General features: G+C 37.3%; 1 protein-coding gene and 1 long non-coding RNA gene across 2 annotated transcripts; one reads left to right on the top strand and one right to left on the bottom strand.

Moving 5' to 3' along the window:
• Positions 1 to 1,641: 1,641 nt before the first annotated feature.
• LOC116203407 lies at positions 1,642 to 2,915 on the bottom strand. Its single transcript, XR_004156253.1, has 2 exons — positions 2,800 to 2,915; positions 1,642 to 2,523 (listed from the first exon to the last, which is right to left on the bottom strand). It is a non-coding gene; the product is annotated as an uncharacterized LOC116203407 (long non-coding RNA).
• A 2,555-nt stretch (positions 2,916 to 5,470) lies between these two features.
• LOC116203406 (protein bangles and beads-like) lies at positions 5,471 to 6,588 on the top strand. Its single transcript, XM_031535109.1, has 2 exons — positions 5,471 to 5,631; positions 5,772 to 6,588. The coding sequence occupies exons 1-2, from the start codon at positions 5,617 to 5,619 to the stop codon at positions 6,381 to 6,383; spliced, it is 627 nt and encodes a 208-aa protein (XP_031390969.1). The 5' UTR covers positions 5,471 to 5,616; the 3' UTR covers positions 6,384 to 6,588.
• The last annotated feature ends 12,274 nt before the right edge of the window (positions 6,589 to 18,862 follow it).

An 18,862-nucleotide genomic window follows, 5' to 3' on the forward strand; every position in this document is an offset into this window, starting at 1 on the left:
AGCCCAACAGATGAATTATTTGTTAGATTAGACAATTGCTTAATGATACGATTACTTCGAACCAAGGACTTCTCTTTTTCATGTCCTTTTTGTTTTTTTTTTGTTAAACTTGAACTTTCATTCATAAGTAGCAACAAAGTGACAGATTCATTAACAAGTTGGGGATAGTTCATCCCAGAGTCTATCCATAAACAGGACATAAGAAACATCAGAAGGAACATAGTCAAACGTAAGGGCTCCAGCGTTCTTCCACTCTTTTGTGCGAGGATCTCTGCACATTGGTTAGCTTTTCAGTAGGCTCTTGAGGACAGACTTCTTCAAATGTGCTGCACGTAGGGGCTCTTCTTCATATCCATGCAGGTGTTTTTTTTTTTTTAAGAGAAGGGAGCGATGGAAGAAGGAAAAAGTCACAGTTGGTGCAATGTCGGTAATGCCGATGAAGTCGTGCGCCATTTTATGTCCAGTATGACCTCTCCGATGAGATTATATCGCCCTCGTCACCCCAGACAGGGCCGGTCACCAAAAATAAAAGAACAAATAGCTAAGAGTATGATTATATCAACAATGTCGTCAAACAAAAATGTCCTTTGGTGACTTTTGAAATAAAGGACGATCCAAAGGAAAGTCAAGAGAGATCTCCGAGACATCCAATTCGGCATAATGAATTGTTTTTTAGCCATATGCATGTCAGACAGTAACATTTGCCATGATAGAACGGATAGCTTCCACGCCATAACATATGTCTGACAATAACGTTCCAATCACTGGTTGCTTCCACTCGAACTCGGACTAAGATAGAGTCTACCTCCACGAGAACTCGCCCAAAGCCAAGCTGCCACAGATGTTCGAGACCAGCATAGACTCCCCATAGCTCGGCCACCACAACGGTGTAATACTGATATTTATATAATAATCCTGAAATCCACCTCCCATTCTCATAAATCCCGAAATACTCCCAACTCCAGCAGTTCAAGGATTGCCTCGTGAAGCACCAAATCGGCATTGAAGCTTGGCCCATTCAGGAGATAGGCGGGTCCATCTAATCCATCCCCAAACCATTCTCAATATAATACTCCAGCCAGCTTTACCAAGCTTGATTTGACTGATTCGTTCAGATCAGCAAACTTGAATTACATTTTTATATTTTCTAAAACCCCAAGACTCCAATAGAGAAATAAGAAAGGTCCATGATGCAAAGTCACATTTGAGTTGCATTCATGATTAAATCAGAAGACCGGCTACTATAATGAAAGAGAGCATCGAGACGAGGAAATCAGAAAGAACATTATACTATGCACAATACCCTAGTGGTATTCCAAATAGTGAGCTTGTCGATGGACGCGTTGGCCTCGTTTTGTAATGACAAAGTCCTAAGGACCCTGCATCACTTCATCTGGGAAAAAGAAAATTGAATAAAGAAATCCCGATGTTCATAAAGGTCAGGTTCAACATGGGAGTTTGTAGGAGGCATTAGACAAAGATGAAATATATATCAGTTATCAATCATGCGTATTGTAAAAGCAGCAATAGCACATTAACATAAGACAATGTTTAATTGAATAAAGATCATGCGCTTTGTCATGACAAGTCTCCCAAATCCGGAGACCCTGCTAATCACTTCATCCAGGAACAAAAAATGAATAAACCTCAATGTGCATAAAGATCAGATTCAACATGGGAGTTTGAAGGAGACATTAGACAAGGATGAAATATATATCAGTTATCCATCATGCGTATTGTTAAAAGCAGCAATAGCTCATAACATAAAACAATGTTTAGAACCTAAGATAATTGCCATCGAAAGTAAGCAAAGCATTGGATCTATCTACCGATCCACTGTCATTTATTCTGAGAGAATATTCATGTGAAATCGTGATAATCGTTGAAGGTAGCTGTGTCATAGAGAAATCAACTGATCAGCATCAAGTACGGCCAGGTTTTTTATTTTTCTTCCACCACTCTTTTACCGCAGGCCATCTTCTTCCGGGGAGTTCTCGGGCGATAAGGGCCCATCTATGACCCTTCATGCAGTGTAACCCGTGCAGCTCGACAACTTTCTTTGCTTCTTCCTTGGAAAAGGGTCTGGGATCGACAAGGCCGGGGTCTAGATAGTCACGCCACCGGTTCCGGCAAGCCCCTGGGCTTCTTTTAAGCCCGCTCTCTGCACTGACCCATCTCCAGTTGCGGGCTCCATGCAGACTGACAAAAGCCCGTAGGGTTTTGTTCTCGCGAGGGTGCCAATACAGGCCACTCCAATTGAAAGACTTATCCAAGCCGTACTCCTCACCGTAACAGTTTTTCCAGCACGCGTGATACGATGCGAGGAATTGTTCGCTTTTGATGAGATGGTACAAGCTCTTGCACACTGCCTTGCATCTGAGGAGACTCCGCACTGGCAATCTCAGCAGGATTTCCTCCAGGAGATCGAGTGGCACCCACGAGTCGATGCAGCTCCCGTCATTGACCGCAATCGCAGGCTCCGTAATATAGATATTTCTCCTCTTTCTCCCCATTTCCGGAAATCTACAATTATAACAAATAATGGATGATCCATCACAATCTAGAGATTCCACAATCCGAATCCAAGTTTTTCCATCCGTCAACCAATCAGCCTGACCGATTCACATTAGAAACAAGGCAAGCAAAGAAGAGAAACCGATCGAGGACACAGAGAAATTAATACTCGAGACGCGTAAGAAACCTCTAAGCAGCTTGATTAATCTTAGATCGTTGGATTGAAGTATAGAGATCAATGAAGCGAGATGAGAAAGAAATAATTAGCTAGGGCACGATACTTACATGGATATCAGTCGGCCAATGGACCCCGTGCATGGCTATTTATGTATACAATTGTAAAATCAAGATGGTTTCTCTCTCTCTCTCTCTATTCTCTCTCCCATTTATCTTTCTTTTCCTGAATTCAACATCAATTAATTTAGTTAAAATTTTAATTTTATTCATATTTAACCCAAAAATTTTAGAAAATGGTTATATTTCTATCAGATATATCAAAATCAAAATATATAAATTAATAATAATGTGATTAAGATTAAATAAATATATATATATATATATATATATATATATATATTAGGGTAATACTGCACGTAGCTCGACTAGGTGATCCTATTAACAAATTTAGAGAATCTAAAAGTTTTAATCCCATTCGCTTTTTTATGGTTTTATTATTTGATTATGAGAGAGAATTGTGAGTTATTCATTTTCCTATTCTTATGTAACAAAAAGGAAATAAATCCCTTAAAATCCGAGCGCTTTCTTTTCATTGAAAAACTACCCACTTTTAGTCAATTAGTTTACAACTTTCAAAAAATCAATTTTACATCATAACTAAAACTCAATGTGACGTGAAACTCCATAATCGATAATCCATTCCACGTTTGAATCAATAGTCACGAAACCCTTACGGGAGAGTCGTTCGGATTCAAGATTGTCACCCCTAGCCAGTATAAGGAGGCGCTGAAGCTGGTCCTGAGGAAGCATGGAGAGCCTCTTGAGTGCCTTATGAGCTGGGGTAACTGTCGGGGCTGAGCTAGTGGACGCCATGTAAGCTGCAACGGAGCGCCGGTGTCTGACCCAAGAGAATTGGCTACAGCGAAGAGGGCTACAACAAAGGAGCAGAATTCCAATTTTTGAATTGGCAGAATTTTCAGAAGAGAAAATAAAATAAATGTGTTTTATTCACCCAAAAAAGATAACGTGTTTTATTTATAATATGGTTGATCTTAAAGAATTCCTCTAATATGAGGGATTAAAGACAATGTGTTTTATTTATAATATGGTTGATCTTAAAGAATTCCTCTAATATGAGGGATTTTCTTAAATAACATATAAAATAAGATGAAAAGGATCTTATAAAAAAATATTACAACTCAAAACTTCTACCATGTCTAATTTTTAAGTGTGAAAAACTTTTTTTTTTTATGATTATAGAAGATATAGATGTAGATATATAAAGATTATTTGTACCATATCTATGACTGTCTATCAAGATAGTTTTTTCACGCTCAATTTCAAAAAGAAATAAATGATTCTCACTCGCAAAGCACATGTACACCTATATTAGTTATACAGAGAGAATAAGCATCCTTACAAACTTAATAGTTATAGAATGGAATACTTGTTATATCGATCACGTGCATGAAGTGAAGTAATTAGTTTATTGGAAAAATGATAGCTTAACATCAGATCAATGGGATTTCATTCATCTCTGGTCATATGTGGGGGATCAATTGATAGGTTCCAAATTGAACAGACGCCCCACCAAGATCCAATCATGCTGACATGGAAACAGCACCCTCTGATGAGGTCGGTGGAGCAACTTGACAGGTGTTGCTTTTCTATTGGCTTAGGGGCTGCAAAAGTGTGTTGTCTGGGCCCCTTACCCACCGTCCTACATAAGGGCTTTGCCAGATCAAGGGAGTGTCGTTTCGAGGAGAAATTCGAGATCACCAAATAATTCTTTGTCCCTTGAGGTACCAAATGAACCAAATATATCACTGAAGTTCTTTAAGAAGAGAGGCCCATTATTGCCTTATTGAACATAATCGCGGGAGCCGGCAGAACACTAATCCCACGCATTGTATTTACGTACCTTTTCGCAATTTGAGATAATGCGCGAACTGTCACAACATAATGCATTATAAATTAGATGTTAATGATCATGAATAATCCCAACAAGATCGGTTCCTTTTGTTTTTATCACATATAATTCGTTATAAGACACATGAGATTATCCGGAAGAAAATTGGCTCTTAATTAACTGGCCTATTTAAATCATATGCATAAAGTTGGGATGGACCATATCGAACCTAACTTCCCTCTATCTTAGTTAACATGTAAATTGATACTCTTATGCTTTTCTCTCAACTATATCGGAGTGGCATTTTTCTATTAAAAGTTATTAATTAATACACGATGACCATTTTTTTTTCATATAATATATATCATCGGTTATGACACATGTATATATATATAGCAATTAATAATACAAAATTAGTTTTACTTTTACCTGGTCTCATGGTCATATACAGAGCCGAAAGGTATACCATTATGAGCTTCTGATCAGGCCGACATTATTGTCCTGGACCTTAACTCTTGACAATGCAGAAGAGCCACAGCCCCAGATTATGATGGACTAGTTATCACAAAAATTCCCAATGTTTAGATGATTTTTTTTCTATATATATATATATATATATATATATATCTGTCCTTGAGAACTGTCCAAATAATACACACACACACAGGATGAATACTTCTTGGATTAAATGCACGACGGATAGGGTGCATTTTTTGTACTTTCAGTTTATGTAATCACAGGAATCTGAAGTACACATCCATTAATGACGTTAGCAAGTGGGAATCAATGCACTCATACAATAATAATTCACATTTTAATGGTTCAGTGGGGAATATGAAATGGCTCGCCTTCTATGCCACGACTATATAAACCCCTCCATATAGTCGGATGAATATATACCCGATCTCCTTCTCTTATTAGTTCTAAGACGCTCATCCTCTCCGGCCGGCTTCCTCCTTGACACTGTCGTTGTACTTGCTTATTAATATACAATCGGTCGTGCATCGTGTGCATCTATGGCCATTGTCGAGGTAACTTAGCAGTGAACCATTCATTTTTTGTTTCGATAATGGTGGAACAGATATTAAAAAAAAAATTCTGAAAATTATATGATTCAATGTTGGAACGCATGTGTATATGATAATGATGTCTTTTGTGAGGCACCTCGCAGTCACAGGTTGAAACTGCGAAGACAGATCTGCCGGAGGACGCAACTGAGGAATCGACCAAGGTGGTTGCCGATGGTAATGAGGTCGGGCTGAAAGCCGCCACCCCTCAGGCCAAAGAGCCGAAGGAGGAAATGGCCGCAGCCAATACCAAAGTCGAGACTATAGATAAGACAACTGCTACAGAGGAGACGGAGAAGAATGACAAGGAGATCACGCCACCTCCGGAGGATGAATCACCTGTGGAAGCTGCCGTTCAAGAGATAGCATCGGAGTCAGTGCCGGGGGAAACATTCCTGCAGGCTGAACCTGCCGAGAAACAGTCTGTTGAGACGAAAGATCAAGCTAAGATCGAGGCTGCGGAAGTGATCGTGACCTCTCCCGAGGCTTTGGTTACAGTGGAAGCTGAAGTTACTGCAAAAGCTGACGTGGAAGCCAAAGCTGTGGAAGTCAAGGAAGAGGAGAGAGCCGTTGAAACGACCGAGAAAGTTACCGAAGCAGAAGTAGCAGTGAAAGTTGAGGCCAAGGCGATTGGCAAAGCTGATGAGGAGGGACTCAAGGAGGAGGAGAAATTAGCAGAGACGGCAAATGAAGTTCTTGCAATAAAAACCGAGTGAAACTAATACGAGATAAATGGACGACGTTTCGCCTAATTTACAATAATCTTTAGGATTTCATGTGATCTCGATCATATAATAATATTAGTAGTACGTATAGGTATAATCCTTCTCTACAATGTACGTAACGTAGTCTATCGTGTGAAGTGTAATGCGGGCTTGAAGATCAGTTGATGATCATGGATTATCCTTTTTTCCTTTCTAATTTATGCATTCATACATGTTCATTTATATTTTACTCGCTTGCTCCAAAAAATTTCACTCCATACGTTTCCATTGTTGGCCTCGAACTATATATTCGGGTTCGACAGCTGATGCATGGGAAGGACTGGAAAAGTCTCGGCACCTCTTTTAGCATACCATGTCCGAAGTATTCTTCGCTGTTCTCATCAAAGGAATTTATGAATGTTAGCGTCGGGAATTTGAACTCTATATAAGAAAACTAACCAGGGATTTCGATGGGCTAATAATCCAAATCTTATGCATATAGAACCATGCGGGAAGGACCATTCACTTATGCAATCGTAAGTAACAATCACTGACTAGATCACATGCTTTCTTTTTTTCGGTGTGTACCCTGATATCCAAAAGCCCAATGAGGCCTGACTAATCTAGTCGGGAAATCGAGCATTAAAGGTTACTCCCTCCCAACAAGTTCTCCCTCCCAACAAGTGCCCTTTCCGGGACTCGAACTTGTGTTATCCTCCTTACGGGGGTGAGCTGCTTACCACTCAGTCTACACTTTTGTTGGTGGTTGCATGCTTTCTGATTATAATATATACGAGATATTGGGCCGAATTTTCCACAAACAGTGCAGAGGATGGGCTTGGCCCATTATCTTTTCTGCCTACGTGAATTGGGCTATACGTTTGATGGGCGAAGAGTGGGTGTGGCCCTAATCACATCACTTTCAGCTTACTTTCTTCTAACTCTTCGTAGGGATGATCAAGCGTTCGTGTAAACGGGATTTTGATCCGTACCAAATCTTGATGGGCCATGAAGGAGTTTTGCTCATTCGGTCACAAGATGGCTTATGGACTTTTTGTCAAAATGGGGCGTGGCAATAAGGTAGTATATTTTACTTCTACCCCGTCCCAAGCCCATTAAAGTATTCCTAAAATAATACCCTCGAACATTTATTAGTACTAACTCCAATTTCTGTTGAACACTATCCCAAAATTCTCTCGCAATAGCACGTGAGAAGAAAAGGTGGTCACAAGTTTCCACTTCAGTTGTACAAAATTCACAGAAGTTGATCCATCTAAGCACTCCCATGTCAACAACCTGAATTTTGTAGCAAGTCTATCTAAGATTGCAAGTCAAGAGATGAAAGATACATGTTGAATATGTACTTAGACTTTCGAACCAATTTTTATTGATGAAGTTTGATTATTTCGATAAACTAAAGACCAAAACATGAAAGTGTTAATTTTACCCATGCACGTAACGCTAAATGAATACGCGTGCTCTGTACATGGGAGGACGCAGGTTTAATTTCAGGAAACTAGAGAGGTTAAATGTAAATTGAATTATTAGTTTTTAAAAAAAAACTCATGCAATCTGAAAGGCGAAAGTTACCAACTAATTACTGGGATGCTGGAATCTCATGCTCTTCGGACCAAAATGTGTGCATTTTGATCATGCAAACTTCGAGATCGGAATATCATCACTAACTCATTTCTTATTATTGCATTGACTCAATCAAGCTTCTTATAATGTTTAAGAGGGCTACATTGATTGGGGTCATATCACTGGAGGGAAAAAAAAGAGAGAGATAGGTACACTGATGAGAGGTAAGGCTTTGTTTGGTTTTGAATTTTTTTTTTATTCTACTCTATTTAACTCAACTTATTTTCAATTTAATAACACAATTATTACTTTTTCTTTTTTTTTTCAATTTTTTACTTTCTCTCAACTATTCATTTTTTTCACTTTTTTTTCCATAATTCAACAATACAATCATTTCTTTTTTATTTTCTCTCTCCACCTTATTATTACAACCCAATTAAATATATATATATATATATATATATATATATATATAAAAGGTTAGAATGGAGTTGGAATTAAATTCAATTCCACTTACAAACAACCTTAAATTTCCCTATATCAAGACATACTTCCATTACTAGGAATATTACTGTAGATGGCCCCAAAGAGGTTGAATGAAGAAGAAATACGTGCTTTAGTTACCAGGGATGCACTTGGCTTTGGATACCTCGGAACCGTCTATAGGGGCACGTAGAGTACAATGATGCAGTTGCAATAAAGATTTCGAACTTAAAGTTTGATGACAGAATGCGTCTACGGGGGCATGTAGAGTTACAATGACGCAGCTGCAATAAAGATTTCGAACTTAAGGTTTGATGACAGAATGAATGAACTTCGGCAACAATTTGAAGTAGGTTATCAATTTATGAATTATGAGTCAATCTTTTATTCAATTTAAGCTTATTATTAGAAGTGGCCTAGTTAACTATAAATTATTTGAATTCAAAAGAATGAGAAGATGGCTGGAGAGAAGTTTCAGCACCAAAATATTATGTGTTTGCTCGCATATGGGATAGTGATGCTTCAGCTGCTATCCCGCAGCTTGGCGTTTCAAAAGTGCATGGGCAAAGGCAAAAAAGCCAAGAAAATGACATTGCGTGAGTGGGCAAATTACATGGAGTTGGATATGAAATATCATGCGGTCAACAAGAATTTCATAAACTACTATCGTGATGAAAATACTGCTATAGCTTTAACAGAGCTTGCAGTTGTTAAAGCTATAGCAGTGAGTTCAACTAACATACATCTCGATGGTCGTCCCTCCATGAGTAACGGGGTTCGAGCATTGAACAATGTTGTGTGAGGAAACTGTTGCAAATAACTCGGTGATATTGAATTTGGTCGTCTAATTTAGTAACCTGTTTGTTTGTTTTTTTTCCATTTTCTCGTTCTTTGTTCCTTCCTTTGTAAGACGGTTCATCTCGTCTCTTCTATCAAATAAAATTTCTATTGTCGACTCATAATTGAACTCCATTCCCAATAAATTGTTATTAAATAAATTGATTGTGCCTATTGTGTGTTTCTTAAGCCTTACTTTATGTATAACAAATTTCTCAGCGGCCTAGAGCCCAACAAGTATTTAAGGTTGTAATATAGGTATACGATATCTAACGCAAACATTCAAGACGTTCAATCGGAAGTATTCCACGAAAAAAAAAATGTTGTGCTTCTGACGAAAAACAAGGTGAGATTTTAATGACTGGCATGCGTGATCTCTATACAACATGCTATATATTTGTGTGTGCGCGCGGATAAAACTACTGTTTATTTGCACGAATAGTTGTGGCCGTGAGGATGGGAAAGAGAGGAGCATTAAGCACACCAAACTTAAGTTCAACAAAGCTGAAAAACATCGATCACCTATGAGAGAACATGCGAAGCCCACTAAGCATGTTGCTTGCGGAGGGAAGCAAATGTTCATGGTGCGTTTGGTTTCAGAGTTAAATAACTTTGATTTTGATTATAGAAAATGACAAATGCTTGTATAGTGTATTGAATTAAAGTCAAAGTTAAAATTTTTGACTTGGAAAATGTATATTTTTATTATATAGTGTGTTAAGTTAAAGTTAAAGTTAAAATTTTTGTGATTTTAACTACGAAACCAAACACAACGTCAATGTCTAGATTAGAACCATGATGCCGAGCAGCTCTTAACTTGAGCAGCGAGTCAACAACTTCATTGATTGAGAGCCGGTCAAAAGGTCTATCACCAATACATTGCATTGCCAGATCATAAGAGAGAAGCCATTGCGACGGGAGAACCCTTTACTCGAAACCAGGCTCTTGTGGCTAGAGAAAATTTGGAGTATTTTGGACACCTCTTGCATCTCCCTACTCTATCCAATCTTTGTTTCCACTGTTCCTCGGCCCATACATCAAGATGTAACTCATAGTAAAGTCTTTTTTCTTCAGGATCATAGGCTCTTTTAGATATCAATGCGGGAACGAGGATACCGAATACAAAGATGTCGGACCACGGTACTCCAATCTGCCACATAAATTAAATCCGGAGTCGACGTCTCAACTTCTTTCACATAGTTACTACTTGTACAAAAAGTGCGTACTAACAAAAAAGTGCTCAACGGTATGAAAGTAATAAGTACGAACTTAAAGAAGGGAAATCCTTGTAGCCGAAACTTCCACTGAAAGCTGATCTATGAAATGGCGTTCCCACCAAATCATGAAAAGATCCACCGATAAATATACTGAAATCTAACAGTTTCAGATTGTACCCCTTCAAGTTCAGCCGGGAGTTAGTTTCGAGTAATTACTGTCACGATCTGAAGCAATCACTATCGACATATGCTACTAACTAAACTGTACGTCACGAGGTGAAAAAAATTTTGTAATAACCTCGTCGAGCATAAGGGGACATGCATCTAAATTGCGAAGCAAGTATTGTGGATTATGGGTGTGCAAGTACTTGATGAGAAACGCCATGTGAATAATCACCTTCACGCGATGTAGCCAACCAAAATTATCTGCAAGCAAAGGGTGGATGAAACGTGATTAAATTCTACTCTAGATCAACAAGAGACGATGATTGATTATGAGGTTATGAACACCGTCCAGTGGCTTGAGATCATAGATAAGGACGTCATGACCATCTTCGTCACCGAATATCAATTTTGCAACACCTGGGTGTGACCTAATCTCTTCGTGGACCTATCTCTCATTCTTTGTATATAAAAAGTTAGTAACTTGCGATGGCCAGAGAACAAATCAAAGATAAGCGATCAAATATTCATCAATTTAGAAGCAAGGGGGTGCATACTTTGATCATTAACCTATCACTTTCATACTCTCCCCAGTGACAAATTTGGGCAAAAAACTGCGCCAGAATTTGATGGTGGCCTCATCCGTACTACTGGAGGTCGCGGCTTTACTTACTACTCTCCAAAGGTCATACTACATTTAAGAAAAAATACAAAAATCATGTCTTTCTATATTATTTTTTAAAAATCATCCTATCTTTAGAAAAAAAAAAAGTGTAAAGCTTTGATTTAATTACTTGACACCCTCTAAAGAAAACCTTCTCTCTATCTCTTTTCATTGGGAGATACGAGCAGTTTCTAGTATTCTTTTATTGGACTAAGGAGCATTTGCTTCGTTTTTTTATGTTATCTGTGAAACTCGGTGTGACGAAATTAATACTATTGAAATGTTAATTCAGTTGGTATTGTTATGCCTGAAATTTTTATTATTGAACACACATTTCCTTGTTAAAAGTTCATTAATGGATAAAAGATAGAGTCTCAATGGCAATCCACTGGGATGGACCGGGGGGGTCTGGGAAGCATGTAGACATTCTAATTAAACTTGAAACTCGACCCATAATCATTTCTTGCACTAATTCTATTTAAGTGGTTTATTTTTTCATTATTTTTCTCTCTCTCTCTTTTTTGGGCTTTATATTTATATAAATAAATCATTATGAGGTGTGGCCTACTCAGCGCCTATCTTCCACTTACAAGACGTAAGTACCTGATCACGCGTGTACCAAAGTCCATCATATATATAGCAGGTCAAACCTAAACCTAAGTCGATGCTAGTGGTTGACTTCCCCCGCCTTTGAATTTTTATTACCTTCCAACCCAAAGGGCAAGCGTGCGTTTAGTGCCTCATTGTCAAGTATCAATAGCCAATATCAACTAGCAAAGCATTGTGATTGTCATCGAATCCGAAAAATAGAAGCACAATTATATCGATTATTACAACTTAAATCAGTTACCACATTATGCTTAATTCAAATATTAATTTCTCACTTAATTAGTGCCTCATATGTATCGGGTTTGCAATTTGTATTATATTTTCTCGTCACCTCACACCAACAAAATGAAATAAATATATAAGGAAGACCTGCCGCCAAGCCGTTGGGTAAATACACCATCACTCTATAATCATCATGTTTGTCTACGGTGGTGCACAGGCAATTATACCCAGTTCCAATTGAAGATAATATAGATTAAAACTTTTTTTGCATTTTAATAATTTTATGATGAATTTTTTTCTTAATCTAAAAATGCATAAATTTTCCATTTGATAACAATACTAGCGCGTCGTCAAATTTTTTGTTAATTTGGACGGAATTGAGTCCATAAAGGGCATCGGCGATCTCAATCGGGGGAATGGCTCCAGCGGCCCCAATCGGGGGCGATAGCTGGTCGCAACTCCAACCACCAGAATCAGGAGAATCCTTAATTTGAGGGTTCTCCCAATTCTAGGGGGTGGGGGTCTTGATTTCGGCCACCACCCTCCCAATTGGGTCATCGGCGCCCTCCCCGCGATTGGGGTCTTCGGCGCCCTCTGTGATCTAGATTCCGTCCAACTTAACGGAAAATTCGACGTCGTGCTAGAATTGTTATCAAATCGAAAGTTTATGCATTTTTACGTTAAGGAAAAAAGTGCACGTTAAAATTATTAAAATGTGAAAAGTTTGTGTATTTTTTTTATTAACCTTAGATTAATGAATCTAATAATTTAATTTCAGAAGGTCTATTCATAAAGGCCATTTCCCTCTAAAAAAAACAGTGGCAGGTCGTTTTTAATTTGTGTAAATATTGGCAGATATTGTATATATATTTATATTGTGAGCAGGTTTGTAACTATAGATGGATATGTACAGCCATTAAAATCTTATGAACATAAATTTGGTACTTTCTGGTCAAATAAACTGTATGTCACATTCCATAATCTATACAATACACATATAAATCTCTAGAAGGTTCATACATATAACGTTTTATATATTGGTTTACGTGGATACAATTAGGTATGTCGAGAACCACCGAATTATCTATGGGCTTAAAACCGCTATAATTAGTTCAATAACTGGGTTCTGATGAATATCGCCATAAGATAAATTATTACTCCACTTTATTGATCATAAATTTGACTGCACCGAATCAAATGATCGATGAAATTAAGAGACGAAAGAGGATTCTCGTCTCAAGCTGGTTTTTCACGTGCATTATTTTTCTTCTCGAATTTATCGCTTCTCATACATATGTCTAAGATTCTTATGCACCAACAAAGGTAAAATCTCACCTTAAAAGAAATCGAGAATTCTCTCTGCATAAAACTTTGTCGGCATTTTTTGCCTTGCGATAGACACCACGCCCCCAAAAAAAAAAGGAGCATAAGTGAATATGTCCTTATAAAAAGCACTCATAACCTTAGCTTTGGGTGATAACTACAAGCACTATCAAACCCCCCACCAACATATGCCATTATCAACTTTTTCACATCAGAATATCAGGGCTACCTAGCTATAGCTCTTATATACTTCTACATACACAATCTCCGCACGCACTCGATCGATTGTCAAGAATCAGCAAGACTATGTGGCGGATACTGGCAATCGTGAGGCGAAACCTCCACAACATGAGGAAGAGCTCAAGGGTCATAGATGCGGACGCGTATGGTGGTGGCCGGATCATGAACGAGCAGGGCCACGCTCAGGTCCTCACACGGGATGGGGGCGATGTTGATGTGGGGCAAAACCCAGGGCTGTCCATGGTGTGTGGAGTCCTTATCCGTGCTCCGCTCTCGATCCTCTCCACGTGCTTTGTGCATCCGCACGTAAGTAACAGGGCAGACGGAGCGTGGGTGTCCGGTGACTTTGCCCGGGCCTCGGAGATGAATCAGCTGATGGTGAGTGATAGTATAAGGTATGCGCTCTTGATGTAGATTTTTGGGGGGGGGGGGGGGGGGGGGGGGGGGGGGGGGGGGGGGGGGGGGGGGGAGAGAGAATGATTTTTGTTATGGGGGCAATACGTAAGATTAGGGCTTGTGATCGATGTCTGTAAACTATAGCTAATTGTGATCGATCAGCTTTGGATCATTTACTAAGGATGGAGCTTTTGGATGCAATTTATTTTTCTCTTTACCTTTTTTTTTTGGGAGTTCTTGTGGAGGAAAAAATAGTCTCTTAATATTCACTGAAAAAAAAAATAGTCTCTTAGTTGTGGAATTTCCAATAGAGAAGAGTAGATTTTGTTTTTCGTTTTTTTTTTCGGGTTTTGGATAGTTAATAAAAAATAAACAAAAAAAAAGAGTAAATGAATACAGAGAAGCTGAAATTATGACCTTGCTGTGTCTTTCATTTTTATAGCTTCGATTGAAATGGTAATTGAATAATTTTATCAATTAGAAACATTCTTCTGTTGAGAAAATATTTAATGAGTATTATTCAGTTACGTGACTGTAAAACTCAACCGACAATTGATAATATGACATATAAAAAATACAGTCATAGTGCTATTACCGAAAAAATTCAATTACAGTCCAGAAAATTTCATATATGGCTGGACAGAAAATTCACATACGTAAAAATTTAACCAACAACTCAGCCATGAATATTTTCTCTCTTTAGTTATCAAGAGCACATAATATAGCTCCTTGATATAAATTTTAAAAATTAAAATCCCCTTTTTTCCTAATAATCGGATATACAGCGAACTTATTAATGGTTTGCTCATATATCTGATATTCAAATGATAATATAGTATACATATAGGGATAGACAGAAAGGATAAATGACAAAAGTTCGAATGAAGTATTTTTAGAACTTTTGTAAAGAAAAAGGAAGCATTTTAAAAACATATTTTCTTTTCAATGATATAATTCAATATAAGGGGAGATTCCTCATTAAAATCCTGTTAATTGAAACACAAGATCTTAACACATTTTCTCATCTTCCCCACCTATAATATGCATGTATATTTTCCTCCGATTGCAGAAGAGGTACATAGAATTAATAAAGAAATATGAGAAGTGAAATAAAAGAGAATTAAAAGTCCCATTAGTAATAAACAAATTCGGCACTTGCTAGTTTCGGGCAAGAATATGTATCAGTACACTGATTCTTTTTTCTCTATGCGATAGAATCATGTCCTACACGCAGTTTTTTTGTAAATTTTAAGGTTAATGATCGAAAAAAGCAACTTTATCCCCTTTTCAATTTTGGTGCGAACTTTATTTTTTGGCAAGAAAAGGCACATTTGATTTTATTGTCATGTTAGATATTTGTGCCATTTTTATCTATTTTGCTGAGGTGGCTAAAAACGGTGCCTACATGGCGAATGATGTCACGCCATATCAGCATAAATAATAAAAAAACTTACAAAAATTAAAGGAAAAGCTTTCATTGGAGAAAGGGTGGGACCCTAGGTCAGCCATCGCCTACAGCCGGCCACTGCCCCCTAATTAGGGCCGACGATAACTTCAATCGAAAGGTGGTGGCCGTGATCGAGTCCCTACCCACTGGAATTGGGAGAACCCCCAATTTAAGGATTTTCCCGATTCCGACTAGTGGGACCTCGACTCCAGCAAACCTCCAACCTCCATTCCCCGATTGGGTAGCTAGCGCCTTCTGGGATCACCAGACACCCTAATCAGGGGGTGGCTACCTGTGGGTGATGGTCGGCCGGGGACCTTCATCCTTTCTCTAATCAAAGAATTTCTCCCTTTTTAAAATTTTTGTAATTTTTTCATTATTTTTGTTGACGTGGCGTGACAATGTTTGCCACGTAAGCACCGTCTTCCACCACGTCATCAAAATGAATGGAAAATGACATGAATGCTTAATGTGACAAAAAAAATCAAAGTTTGTGCCTTTTCTTGTCAAAAAATAAAGTTCGTGCCAAAATTTAAAAACGAGATAAATTTCATGCTTTTTTGGGTCATTAATCGTAAAATCTATTGTCACACTATTAGTCATAATTTCAATTTGTTACGTGTATTATATGAATAATTTTAGAGAATTGTAAATATAATTTTTTTCAGTTTTTTCATTATTATATATATATATATTATTAATGAGATTAATATTTGTGAGGCTCGAAAGAGAAGAGTGAGGGAGGGTGACTGTGTGTGAGAGAAATTTGGGGGAAAGGGAGTGAAAGAGAAGTGAAGTAATTATCTGAAATTACTGTTTTAATCTTATGTTTTGTCTCATTTCCTAATTTAAGATGTTATTTTGTTATGCGTATATTTGGAGAGCGAAATTTAGAGGAAAGTTTCTTCTCTTTTTTAGTATTATGGATATATTTCTATTAGTGCTATACTACCTATTATGAGTATATGTATATATATATATATATATATATATGCATTTTGATATAAAGTTAGAGATATATAAAATTCAATTTTTTATGGTTAATTTAAGGATTAATTACCAAAAAAAATCCTAACTTTTCACATTTTAACGATTTTAGTACGAACTTTTTTCTTTAACCAATTAAATTACAAACTACCAATTTGATAACAATATTAGCACGCCGTCAATTTTTCCGTTAATTTTTAATCGAAATTGTTGACATGCACATGATAGTGCCGCATGGCTCACGGTGATTGGTCAAATGGGTCTCTCATTTACAAAAATAAAAAAAATGAAAATTTAAGAAAAAACAAAGAAAAAAAAAGGTAACTAATCAAAAATCAGGAAGAGAGGAAGTGGCCAGTAGTGGGGGGCTCAACACTGGCCACCAACCCCCCAATTGGGATCGCCAGCGAATCAGGGATCTCTGCTATTGCCGGCGAGCCCAACTGGAGGGTAGGGCCTGGCATCAAGACCCCCATCAGTTGTAACGAAACCCCCCCCGCCCCCCCAAAATTGGGATCGCTGAAGGGTGGTAGCCGACGTCAAGGCTCTCTCCACCGGCGACCTTCCCTCATTTTCTTTTTTTTCCCCCCTTAATTTTCAGAATTTTTTTAAAATGTGGGACCCACTAGCCAATCACCATGAGTCATATGGCACCGTCATGTACGCAGCAGCAATCTAGTTAAAATTAAAGGAGCAATTGATGGTGTGTTAATATTGTTATCAAATCAGTAGTTTGTAATTTAATTGGTTAAAAACAATTCGTGCTAAAATCGTAAAAATATGAAAAGTTTGGGATTTTTTTATTATTAATCCTTAATTTAATCATTAGGAGAACCTAATAAGAGAGAGTGATTCTACCAAAAAATAATAATAATAAGAGAGAGTGGTTCTACCAAAAAAATAATAATAATAAGAGAGAGTGGTGATCCAAATCTTGACTCTACTCCTTTATTTTTACGAAGTGGCGGTCTCCATTTGGATTGTGCATAGCTCTACTTCTCGATTTAACTGGAGTTCATTAAAGTGTTATCGCAAGAAGTGAAGAGCAGTTTTAAGCATATGAAAGGGTTTTTGTAATTGAATATGTGCTTATTTCATGTGTCTTTATCACATGTATTTGTTTTTATTATTAATGGACTGTCATTGATTGTGGAGAAAAACAGGGTGATGATACGAATCTATATAGAATATATAATGTACGAAAAAAAATAGTGATGATGTGGTCGATTGGTGACCATGATTAGTGGACGCCCCAGTCCTCATGTTTCCTTGCCCTAACAGGAAACATCTGGGACCATACCACATCAATTTAATAATCCCAACCCTTTGTTTTTCCCTTACCCAAGAATTAATAAATACATAAGATAATAAAGCGCGCTCTAAGCAAAAAAGGAATCACAATTACTTTAATTACATGTTTTAGGGTCCTTTTACTAGGTGCCATGCCATGAGAAGTTATCCGAGAGGAGAGTACTCCTTATAAAGCACTATTTATTAAGCCGGCTTATCAATCACCATGAGGCACCTGAAGTATCGCTAACCGATAAATTTATGTCGTACCAGCAAAAACTTTCACAAGATTTATAAAAGAGAGTCGAACACATTAATATTAAAATCTCATTTATCTAACAAAACAAAAGTTTGAACCAATCAAAATCAGCGTAAAAACTCAATAACAATCCCCTTTTCCTCCTTTCTGTTTCCTCTCTTTCCCTCCAATACATATACGGAATCAAGGAAAAGAAATACAGTGCATTCGAACGATTATGATAGAAAAAAAGAAAAATTGCAAAAGATGCGATCCGAGCAACTCCTGTCCAGATCCTTATCTCTTGCTTAATCATGAAGGTTTTTTTTTTTGCTGAATAGCCATGAAGGTTTTGCACTTAATGGAAGCGACCATCTCCAATAAATAATTGAGCATGACAGTATACTTTCGAATTGAAAATGACAAGACAATGCATTAAAATGTGTTCTCAGGAAAATGATAGAATGAGAGGTAATAATGGTTGTTTGAGAAATTGTTTATGAGATAATGTTATCTGTCATTTCTCCATAATCTATATATTAAATACATAAAGTTGAATACGTACGGTACAATAATAATATAATAAAGTTATTATTAATTTTATTTATAAGCTCTTCATTTATATGCGTTTTATTAATTTATCCTATTAATCATAATTATATATATAATTGCATTTACCTAATTTGAACTTCAATTGTTTGTAACTAGATTTCAAAATTTTCATAAAGGGATTTTCTTTTTTCTATAGAATATAATATATGATAAGTATACCTAAATATCTTAAGGAATTATAAT

The sequence above is a fragment of the Punica granatum genome, chromosome 4 (genome assembly GCF_007655135.1).
Source record: "Punica granatum isolate Tunisia-2019 chromosome 4, ASM765513v2, whole genome shotgun sequence".
NCBI classification, from domain to species: Eukaryota; Viridiplantae; Streptophyta; class Magnoliopsida; order Myrtales; family Lythraceae; genus Punica; species Punica granatum.